The sequence below is a fragment of the Dermacentor silvarum genome, chromosome 11, assembly GCF_013339745.2.
Source record: "Dermacentor silvarum isolate Dsil-2018 chromosome 11, BIME_Dsil_1.4, whole genome shotgun sequence".
Lineage (NCBI taxonomy): Eukaryota > Metazoa > Arthropoda > Arachnida > Ixodida > Ixodidae > Dermacentor > Dermacentor silvarum.
This window is the reverse complement of record NC_051164.1, coordinates 59,583,470-59,595,067: the sequence shown is the minus strand read 5'-3', so window position 1 is coordinate 59,595,067 and position 11,598 is coordinate 59,583,470. Positions and strand designations below refer to the sequence as shown.

General features: G+C 43.9%; 1 protein-coding gene across 1 annotated transcript in view; it reads right to left on the bottom strand.

Annotated features, from left to right (window-relative positions):
- Window positions 1-5,325: 5,325 nt before the first annotated feature.
- Window positions 5,326-11,598, bottom strand: part of LOC119432612 (negative elongation factor B) — a 39,139-nt gene continuing 32,866 nt past the window's right edge. The window contains exons 10-12 of the mRNA XM_037699773.2: window positions 11,376-11,486; window positions 7,863-8,014; window positions 5,326-5,507 (exon numbers count right to left, since the gene is read on the bottom strand). Coding sequence (XP_037555701.1) covers window positions 7,889-8,014; window positions 11,376-11,486 — 237 coding nt within the window. The 3' untranslated portion in view covers window positions 5,326-5,507; window positions 7,863-7,888. The remainder of the gene's footprint in view (window positions 5,508-7,862; window positions 8,015-11,375; window positions 11,487-11,598) is intronic.

The window sequence follows — 11,598 nt, the reverse complement described above, 5'->3', positions numbered from 1 at the left end:
ATACAATCGTCCATTTAGCATGGCGGAGTTCCAGGCTTCACTGAATTGTTGTAACAAATCCGCTCCAGGAAGTGACAGAATAATATATGAAATGATCAAAAATTTACACCCGGAAACCCACAGAACACTACTCTCACTCTTTAACTCCATGTTCTCTGCTGGCTATATTCCGTCCGCCGGGAAAGAAGCCATCGTAATTTCTATTCTCAAAGAGGGCAAGGACCCTTCCTCACCGAGTAGTTATAGGCCTATAGCTCTGACAAGTTGTATATGGAAACTCTTTGAGAAAATGGTTAACTGACGCCTCATCTATTCTCTTGAAAACAACAAAATACTCGATCCCTTACAGTGCGGCTTTAGAGAAGGCAGATCTACAACTGATTACCTTGTCCGCATCGAGACAAATATCCGTGGTGCCTTTGTTCATGAACAGTTTATCTTGTCAATGTTTTTAGATATGGAGAAGGCATACGACACAACTTGGCGTTTTGGAATTCTCCGTGACCTGGTTGGAATAGGAGTCCGAGGCAAGATATTAAATGTGATACAGAGCTACCTCTCTTATCGTACGTTCTGTGTTACAGTCGGTAACGCCCTGTCTCGACAATTCACGCAGGAGGCTGGTGTACCACAATGTGGTGTGCTGAGCTGTACTTTATTTATTGTCAAAATGAACTCGCTCTAAACTGTCATACCACGTACAATGTTTTATTCTGTATATGTGGATGACATCCAAATGGGTTTCAAATCATGTAATCTTAGTATCTGCGAGCGACAGGTACAGCTTGGCTTAAATAAATTGTCTAAGTGGGCGGATGAGAATGGATTTGAACTCAACCCTCAAAAAAGCACATGCCGTCTCTTCTCGAACAAGAGAGGTATACTGCGTGACCCCGCTATTGATCTTATTGGACAACGGCTATCTGTCAGCCAAGAACATAAATTTTTAGGAATTATCTTAGACTTCAAATTAACTTTTGTTCCTCACCTCAGGTATCTGAGAACGAGGTGTCTGAAGACAATGAATTTACTGATGCTCATGTCTCGGACATCTTGGGGAAGTGACAGGAGATGCCTTTTGAGCCTCTACAAAAGTCTTATACGGTCACGCCTCGATTACGGAGCTATAGTATATAACTCTGCTGCACCTAGTGCTTTGAGGATGCTAGATCCCGTTCACCACTTGGGTATACGCCTTGCTACAGGTGCTTTGACTAGTCCTGTAGAAAACCTGTATGTGAACTCTAATGAATGGTCTCTACATCTACAAAGGACATATTTAAGTTCTTCCTACGCCCTGAAGGATAAATAGGATATTCAGCATCCATGTCATTTTACTATTCGCGACATCTCAACTGCCAGGCTGTTCCATAGCCACCCCGCTATTAGGGCTCCATTGAACCTTCGTTTAAAGGCACTGGCAGACGACACTGGCGTCCCACTACTAGAAAATGTCCTCATGGCTCCTACTCGCCTGCCCCCACCTTGGGAATGGCAGACTATTCAGTGTGACATCTCTTTTATAAAAATATCCAAACAAGCACCGGAGGCACATATACATTCCCACTTTCTTGAGCTCCAGGAGAAGTACTCCTGCGCAGAATACCATACAGATGCTTCGAAGTCCTTTGCTGGTGTTTCTTACGCAGCTCTCGGAGACTCATTTTCCACATCTGGGGCACTAAATCCACACAGATCTATTTTTACAGCAGAAGCGTACGCTATACTCTCGGCTGTTAAACACATAAGGCTCACAAATCTCTCTTGGGCAATTGTGTTCACTGATTCATTAAGTGTAGTCAGAGCCCTAATTAGTCTACGAGAACATAATAACTCTGTTTTTAATTAACTGTACAGCTTGTTGTGCTCAGCATATAAGTGCAACCAAGTGATTATTTTATGCTAGGTACCTGGCCACAAAGGTATAAAAGGCAATGAAGCTGCTGATGAAAAGCTACGTCAGTAACCTCTAGCGACACGGACGAAAAGATTCCCATCCCTGCCACAGACCTAAAGTCTTTTCTACGCCGTAAGCTGAGGAAGCATTGGCAAGGAGAGTGGGATACCCAATTATTAAATAAACTACACGTGATAAAACCAAAACTAGGCAACTGGATAACTCGGAAAACGGCACGATATAAGGAAGTACTTGTCTGCCGATTAAAAATAGGACACACTTACAGTACTCACTCTTACCTGTTGACTGGGAGTGATCCTCCGACTTTTAGTAAGTGCGGCAATATTCTGACAGTTGTCCACATTCTTATTCAATGCCCCGCAATAGAAGCAGAGAGGAAAAGGTACTTCCCCTCTGCATATCGCGAAAACATACCTCTTCACCCGGCATATTTTCCTAGCAATGAACCGCTTTTTAATATGAAAACAGTCTTAGAATTTTTAAGTGAAACAGACTCCCTAAAAATTATTTGGCCAGGTAATTTTTAGCATGTGATTAATAGCCCTTGTATTCAAGGGCTCTCTTCAAGCGCTAGTGTCACATTTGTTATATAGCGTTATATGTGTTACATCATGCTTTTTTAAAGAAACTCAATATCCATAGCCCACATCACTAACTAATCAATGTCATTGTTTTAGTACTTATGTGTTTTAAGCCATTTACAGCGACTGTTTTAGGCCCTTTTACAGCCATGTCACATCTGCCATGCAAAACCCCATTGCCCGCGTCATTACCAGCTCATCTATAACGTTTAGTTCCTTCGGGGCTAATAAATGTTACTTCTCTCTCTCTCTCTCTTAACACTTTTCACGGCGCTCTTTGGCCATACCTGGCCCTTGCGCCATAAAACACGACACATCATCACCATTCCTAGAAAATAACAAAATACTGGCCACTTTCCAGTGTGGTTTTCGAGAAGGTATGTCTACAACAGACCACCTTGTTCGCATTGAGGCATATATTAGAGATGCTTTCATAAACAGCTCGGTCTGTGTGCATTTCTAAACCTAGAGAAAGCTTACAACACCACATGGCGCTTTGGAATTCTTCGAGGTCTTTCAGCGATGGGTGTTCGTGGCAGTATGCTTAACACAATCAAAAGTTGCCTCACTAATCGCACATTTCGCGTAAGGATGGGCAGGGCTTTCTCTAGGTCATTCACACAAGAAGCTGGTGTGCCACAGGGGGGCATGCTTAGCTGCACACTACTTATTGTAAAAATGAATTCCGTGCGTACAATCACCCCACGCACAATGTTTTATTCTGTTTATGTCGACGATGTGCAGATAGCCTTTAAGTCATGTAATATTGCCATCTGCGAACGACAAGTACAGATTGTCCAAATGGGCAGATGAAAATGGTTTCAAAGTGAATTCACAGAAGAGCACTTGCGTGTACTCTTTACAAACAAGAGAGGCATAACGCCTGTCCCCAGTACACAAATCATTGGAGATGCACTCTCTGTCAGCAGCGAGCATAAGTTTCTAGGCATTATTTTAGATTCCAAGCTTACATTTATTCCTCATATTAAGTATCTTAGGGCAAAATGCTTGAAGACAATGAACCTTTTAAAACTTCTGTCGCGCACAACATGGGGCAGTGATCGAAAATGTTTGCTTAAGTTGTACAAGTCTTGTCCTCTCACGCCTTGATTACGGGTTTAGAATTCATAATTCTGCAATGCCAAGTGCATTAAAAATACTAGACACTGTTCACCATCTGGGTATCCGTCTCGTGACCGGTGCTTTCAGAACAAGCCCTATCCAGAGCCTATATGTAGAGTCGAATCAGTGGTCACTTCATCTCCAGCTATCATATAGCAGTTTTACATATTATATCTGAAAATACACGCGAACATTGAACATCCTTCTTGTTCAACTATAAATGACATGACCGCAGCCACACTCTTCCATAATCTACCGGCAGCGAGAAAGCCGTTCTCTTTGCGTGTGAGGAACCTCAGTGAGGAAATGGGTATTCCACTTCTTAAACATTGTACTATGGCTCCAGCGAAAGAGTTACCACCGTGGCAGTGGCAACTCATAGATTGCGATACATCGTTTGTAGAGGTCACGAAGCACCCACCAGAGGCACACGTTAAAATGCATTTCCTAGAGCTTCAATCCAAGTACTCGTGCACAGAGTTTTACACAGATGCTTCTAGGTCACATGCCGGGGTGTCGTATGCAGCCGTCGGCCCATCCTTCTCGGAATCCGGTGTACTCCACCCGGAAGCAAGTATCTTTACGGCTGAGGCCTATGCACTATTGTCGGCTGTGAATCATATAAGGAAACCAAAACTTCAAAAAGCAAATATATTTACAGACTCCCTAAGCGTCGTGAAAGCCCTGATGTCACTCTGCAAAAACAAAAATCATGTACTCACTGAGCTCCATTTCATTCTATGCAGGGCATATATATCAAACCAGCATGTCGTTATATGCTGGGTGCCGGGCCATAGAGGCATACAGGGTAATGTGCGAGCAGACCAAATGGCCACATCAGCTACATCGCATGCTACTAATCATACAGTAGCTGTTCCTGCAACAGACTTGAAACCTTTCTTGCGAAAGAAACTGCGAAGCCATTGACAACGCTTGTGGGACGCTGAAATAAATAATAAACTTCACTTGATTAAACCACAGTTAGGTATCTGGCCCCCCATTACGAAAACACGACAAACTGATGTCCTATTCTGTCGTCTCAGAATAGGACATACACTTGGCACCCACAGTTTTTTGCTTACTGGTGATTAACAACCAACCTGTGGTAGATGTGGCGAGAGGCTGACCGTCCTCCACGTCCTCCTGGAGTATCGGAAAGCCGAAACAAGTGTACCGATATCATGTCCGCAAGTGTACCGATATCATGTCCCTCTTCATCCCATTACGTTTCTTGGCGAAGAACCACTGTTTATCACCAAAGCAGTCCTCGGTTTCTTGAATGAAGTTGTTTTACATGTTATTAGCCCAATACATTCATAGCGCATCCTCACTCCAGAGGATGCTGCTGTGATAGTAGTTCTGTATAGCACATACCTCCACTCCAGGCACTTGTGTCTCAAGGGCTCTGTTTAGGTAGGAGTGCTTCTTGCCAATTTTTATGTCCCACATATTTTGTATATCATATCATTCTTTAGCAATGCATTTTTTTATATTCATAGTACACGTCACTAGTCATTGCCATTATCTTACATGTTGGTTTTACGCACTTTACAACCACTATTTTAGGCCCCTTTACAGCGCCGTCGCATCTTCTCAGAATTCATCACTTCACTACAAACTAACAAACACTGGCATGGCGTTCTTTGGTCATACCTGGCGCTAGCTCCACTAAACCACACACCATTCACATACGAAAGTGCACCATATTTCAGGTTGTTTATTTCAAATAAATGAATGAAGTCGTTATAAGAAGTATGGACGGATGACTTCGACAAGCGCCTTAGGCCTGCGCGTACACTGAGCTTTCGGCGCACCAATCTGGTGCAGTTCTTGCTGCTTAATAACACAACAGTGGCTTCAAGCCTGGGCAACTGCCAACGTGCAATCTGCAAAGAAGATACAGAGAAAGCTGTGACGTCATTTGGGCACAACAAACGATGAAGCTGCTTCCGTGCAAGTCTATAGGTGTGGAACAAAAGTTACAGACGTTTCAGCACCGACTAACTAATCATCAACGCAAAGTGTGTCAACTGAAAGGATCTTACAAGCCATGGCTTCCTTGTTGATTGTCGCTATTTCCCCACGTGAAGCTTATAAAACATTTACTCATTTTACAACAACACATCTCCCGTCCCCATTCCTCTGACGAAGTACGTGCGTTGAACAGGTGTGCGAACATCTCCAAGATTCGGGGATATACAAATAAAAGCACCCATTGCATTTTGCATACTTAAGCTTATCAAGAAACTTCCAAGTTTGACTTCAAGTTTAAGCCGATGACATGTAGCCGGGAACATGTCATCGGACACCGAGCACAGCTCAAGCTGTCTACAGCACGTACCGCTTTCATTACGCTACTGCCCCCTGGCCAGGCGTTCGACGTTTTCATTGCAATACACAGTTGACTCCCAGTAATACGACCCTTGCGAATTTGGCGGAACATATATAACCGCATTTAGGACGGAGACCATTATTTCATAGAAGGCTGATCACCGACCAAATTGTTAATTTTTGAAATACTTTGTTGTTTCTGAAACGTACGTGGAATATATATATATATATATATATATATATATATATATATATATATCGTGGAAGGTGCGTGAAGTATCATAAATATAGCTCTGACATCGGTGTCGGTGGTGTGACAGTAGTACTCGACACAGTATGTGAGCGCAAAACCACGCCCACAATTCATAAGAAACAGACAGGAAACCACCGCTATAGTTCTCCGTCAATGTTTATTACCTCTTGTGCGAGTACCCATGAGCTGAGGTACTAAGGCACTAAGTCAAGTATGCACTAATTAGGCCCTCAGCAAGGCATTTTAAGTGGCAGTATTTGCATGCTCATGGAGCTCTATACCTGGAATACAGGGCATAAATGCTTCCGAAAGAAACTTTGCAACTTTTTGCATGGTTAGCCGTAGTTACAATGCGTTATAAATCAAGCGATATAAAGTATCGGCGAAGTACTTTATAACAGATAAGTTGGTAAAATACACAAGCGCCATCTACCAGGCCAATCTGGATGAATATTGTGCTGTAAAAGCACCGAAAACTCCAGCGAAGCGAGCTATTCTAAATGCAGTTTATTGCGTGAAGGTCACCAGGAAAAGACGAAGCACACGACACGTCGACAATTAAATTACTGTACTATGTATTCTAAGTATGAAGAAACTAAATCAACGTGCGCGGCACGAACGTCATTTGACCCCGGACCGCCTGACGTGAAGTTCGGAAACATCGTCACGGACATTGCGAAGCGCATGAGGTCGTTAGGCTACCTTAAGATCATCATCATCATCATCATGCTATATTTATGTCCACAGCAGGACGAAGGCCTCTCCCTGCGATCTCCAATTACCCTTGTCATGCGCTGGCCGATTCCAACTTGCGCCTGCAAATTTCCTAACTTCAACCCCTACCTAGTTTTCTGACATCCTCGACAGCGCTTCCCTTCTCTTGGTATACCCATTCTGTAAATCTAATTGGTCCACCGGTTATCCATCCTATGCATTACATGGCCTTCCCATCTTAAGATAATAACTTGCAACTACGTGCCCATCCTATTTCTATGTGGAAACGGAATAAAAAATGAAACGAAATTATAGGCACGCATCATCGTATTCACTTATCGTCGTCCCAGCCGTAGTCCATTTACTGGCGCCTCCAAAAGTTATTGCTCTTTCCGACGCCTTACGACCCTTCCGCGACCCACCTGGATAAGTACCAAGGCCATAATTTCCTACAAAAAACTACTAGACAGAATTTGCTAGAGTCTACGTAAGCTGCAAGCATATCGATTCAGTCAGCATGGGGAATGATGGATATCTCTAAACTTCCTACTTCTGGCCTAACGATTAAATCACTTTTCCAATAGATAATCTTCATAGACATACTAGTGGATTATACATGTCACAGTGTCCCTATTATTATGCACTTCAACCGAGATGTATTGCCCTCTGTGTTCATAAATATATTATTGCTTCAAATTGCGGCCAATAAAGGCAAGTAAAGCCTTGTAGAACGTTTGAATCCACAATCACAGATATCAGATGCATGTATTCGACTATTATTCTCATGGTAGTTGAGCAATCGCAGCGCAATAATTTCTGTCGAAAACTGTATAATCAAGGCTAATGATAATGGCCGCTCTCATGCCACAACACTGCAAAGCTTCTATGAGGAAATAGCAGCAGTGCTTCGCGTAGATTCTTTCTTGCCTGCCAAACAACTTACCCTATTTCGAAGGCACGACCTTCTACTCAGATTGGTGACATCCCTGGGGATCTTGGCAGGGCAGGGTTTCCTGAACCGCATCCTGCTGCCGCCGGGGTCACTTGCTGTTTCTCTACCAAGCCATCAAAGGCTGGTTTCAGGTCCTCGTTGGTCTGAAACGACAAGTTTAATCCCTTCATCAGCCAGTCCTACTATAGCACACTTCTACTGCTATAATGCTATGGAGTTGAGAAAAGAGCCAGCCAGATTCGGACCACCGTTGTTACGGATGGAAAGTTGTACGGCCACATGCGCGTCTATGCGTAGACACACACAGAGAAGAAAAATATTGCGTACTGGGATGTACTACACGTGCGTGTTCAATGATACGTATTGGATGAAATAGGGTGATGTCCTTGACCTGCTGCTGCATGCGGTTACGTTAGGCATGATTAGGTTGTTGTTTTTCTCCAGTATTTCTTTTTTCCCGTAAGGCAGGCCCTCCTCGAATTAAAAAAAAACAGAATGCGGTGTTATTACTGTTTTAATAAAGGAGGCCTTCACCAGGTCTGCAGAGCACTTCGAACAGACAAGTGCGGTGCTTGGTTATTTGCACTTTTTTTGTGCTCCGCGCCAGCCCGTCACATTGCGGATCTCAAGAACTTTCTCTTTCAGTCAAAAGGTCACTCTGTTTCTGACCATAGTGGCAAGATGGGCTTGTTGGTTCATCATGAAGGCAGTATTTCAGCGCTTAGTAAGGACGAGGACAAAGAAGGAGACGTACGAACACACAGGCGCTACTCACAACAATGAAGTTTATTGCCTTGACCACGCCGAACAATATAGTGCCATGGAAGTACGTCACCGACCACGTGAGCCACATTGCTCGCGGGGAGCAGGGTGACAAAACAGGGCGTGCAAACAGCAATGAAAAGTTACTTGTACATGCGCAAAAAAGCAAGTTCTTTGTCACTCAACGCTAGGGAAGTCTTACTAATACAAGAGTCACCATGATAGTTTATCTGCTCACTCTCAATTATTAGACGGGTTAGTTCACACTTGCTACTTCCAACTATCTGCGTTTTGTCAAAGAGAGGGAGACACCCACAAGTATGGCAATGAATAGCTAGAAAACCATCTGAAGGCGTTTTGTTAACTTTGTAGTTATGCTCCTTGAGCCGTTCATTCACGCAGCTTCCCGGCCGATGTTACGTTGGGCAGACGGGACGCTGGGCAGACGGGACGTATTTTGCCAGTATACGGCATGACTTTGTACGTGATATTGTTTCAGGGTTGTGCTACCCAAGATATGTCCCTAAATTATGTCTCTAAAATTCATTTTCCTTAATTTACAGAATATACATGCACCAAATTCAAGTGGGCAGACCTCAAATTGAAGAGGGCATAGGCTCCATGCTGCAGAAAATGAGGCCCAAGAGAGACTCCTCTTCCAAGGAAGCAAGTGTCGCGTAGATATTCTGACTCACTACTTCATCATTCGTTGTGCTGGGGCAGGCGCTGTGACACACAAAGGTAGTGGAAACAAAAACACATGACAAGTGAAGCGCAAAGTGTCAGCTGAGTTTGGTGAACAAGAAGGAAAAACTTATACCCGTAGCCAATATTATCAGCTGGCTGCGGGTTATATGTGCTAAAAATGCGGAGATAAGATAATCAGAACTGACAAGGCGACCCCCTTGAATCATATCAAGCCGATAATATGTTGGAAATTGAGTGTGATGATGAGGTAGAGACACAGACGGCTGGCTCACGCAGGCTTCAGCACCAGCCACAACTGTGCAAAATGATTCCCCTATCTCTCTCGCCACTTTGCGCTTGCTTCTGAGGAGGATTTCCGCGCTGTGAAAAGATGGTGTGCAACCGCATCTCGTGCAGTGCACAGCCAAGTAGCATGTGCATTTACTAGGCTGAGAGCATATCTGTGATCCTAGAGCTTCTCATTCATAACGTGAAATTCGGGTGCATAACGTACAAGCAGGCTTGCATGTGAAACTTGCATGTGAGCGGTACATTGTAAATTACTCCCGCTTCGCACGCAACGTGTCCCCAATTTTTCATGTGTGAAGAGGCAGTTGTTTATAAGATACCGCCCACATGCAACCATGCTTACCTAGGATAAGTGTGCTGGTGCTTGAATCAGAGTCTTGTTGAGCACAGATATACTGTCAGCCTAGTAAATGCACCAGTCAACTTAGCTGCGCACTGCACATATATGGTTACACACAGTCTTTTGAAAGTATGAAAATCCTGCTCAGAAGCAAGCACGCAAAGTGATATGAGAGATACGAGAAGCATTTTGCATGGCTGCGGCTGCAGCCTGTGTGAGTGAGCCATCTGTGTCCCTATCTCATCACCAAACTCAATTTCAAACATAATATCGCATCTATGTAATTCGAGTGCGTGATCTTGTTAGTTCTCATTCATTCTTATTCTCCTTTTTCTGCCATTTTTAGTGCATGTAACATCCAGCTTTCTGAAACTAGCGGCTATGAGTATGAATCCTTATTCATTAAACTCGGCTGACAGTTTGCGCTTCACTTGTGTGCTTTAGCTTCCACTAACTTTGTGTGTCACAGCGCAACAAACGATGAAGCTAAACTAGAGCCCTTTTAAGCTTTGCTTACCATACTCACTACTTCATTCCTTGGAAGATATATTTCTGGTTCAAACCAGGCAGCCATTAAGAAATCACAGACGAATAAAGAGTGCAAAGAATACTATTGCGTCTGTTATTTCATTGCATGCGTGCATGCCTGCCAGTTCCCGATAGGTAGGCTACACATATTCTCTCAAATTTCTGCTCATTTGCTGCATCCTGTGACCACAGTCTCGACAGAATTTCTGCAGACATGCTGCATCCTGCGGCTATACAGGCTGAGCAGACTTTCTGCAAAAAGGGTGTACCAATTGCCCGCTGGGAAGGAAGTGACAGAATATCTGTCACCTGTCTGCACGTATTCTGCATCCCGGGTGACTCAGAGTCTGTTAGATTTCTGCATCAATACTACAACTTTTTTGGTAACAGGCGGTCGGTCGCGAAAGTTCATGGGACACAGTTCATGCAGCATATGTGCATTTATGTTCTGTAAAGCATTTATTCGATGACTCTGTAGGGCCGCAAAAACTGTATCAGATGGAAAGTTTGAACTCGAGTCTATGTGCCCAGGCTTCAGTGACAATTGAGCTTTCTGGCCCATCCAGTGTCCTGTAAACTTTTGGGACCAATTGTACAACCAAACATGGCTAGCACGAGCACCATTGCATTCCGCCACTAGCATCACAATTCAGGCGCCATGGCTGGAATTGAACCCGCTGCGCACAAGCCAATGAGCTACCGGGGTGAGTAAAGTAGTTTTGTTTTACAGAACAGCCAACAATACGCACTTTGGGAGCCAGATTCGAACGTGAACAAATGAGCAGCGGAAATAATTTCTTTTTCAAATCCTCACGACCAACACAGCGCCCACCACGTTCCTTTTTCGTCAACACGGGAACCGGTGAATCACAGCTCACCTGAGCAAAGGGCTGGAGTCTCTTTAGGATGCCATTGAACCTTGCGGGAGGCAACTTGGCATGGACGTGCCACAACAAGCGCATCAAATGCTTCGCAGTGACCCTTGCAGTCTGGAAAAGATTGTACGCGAAAGACCAGTAAAAAATTAAGGGCATTCGAAATTTCGAATGCGAATCGAATAGTCTGATATTCGATTTGTATTCGACTTGCCAATTCGGTATG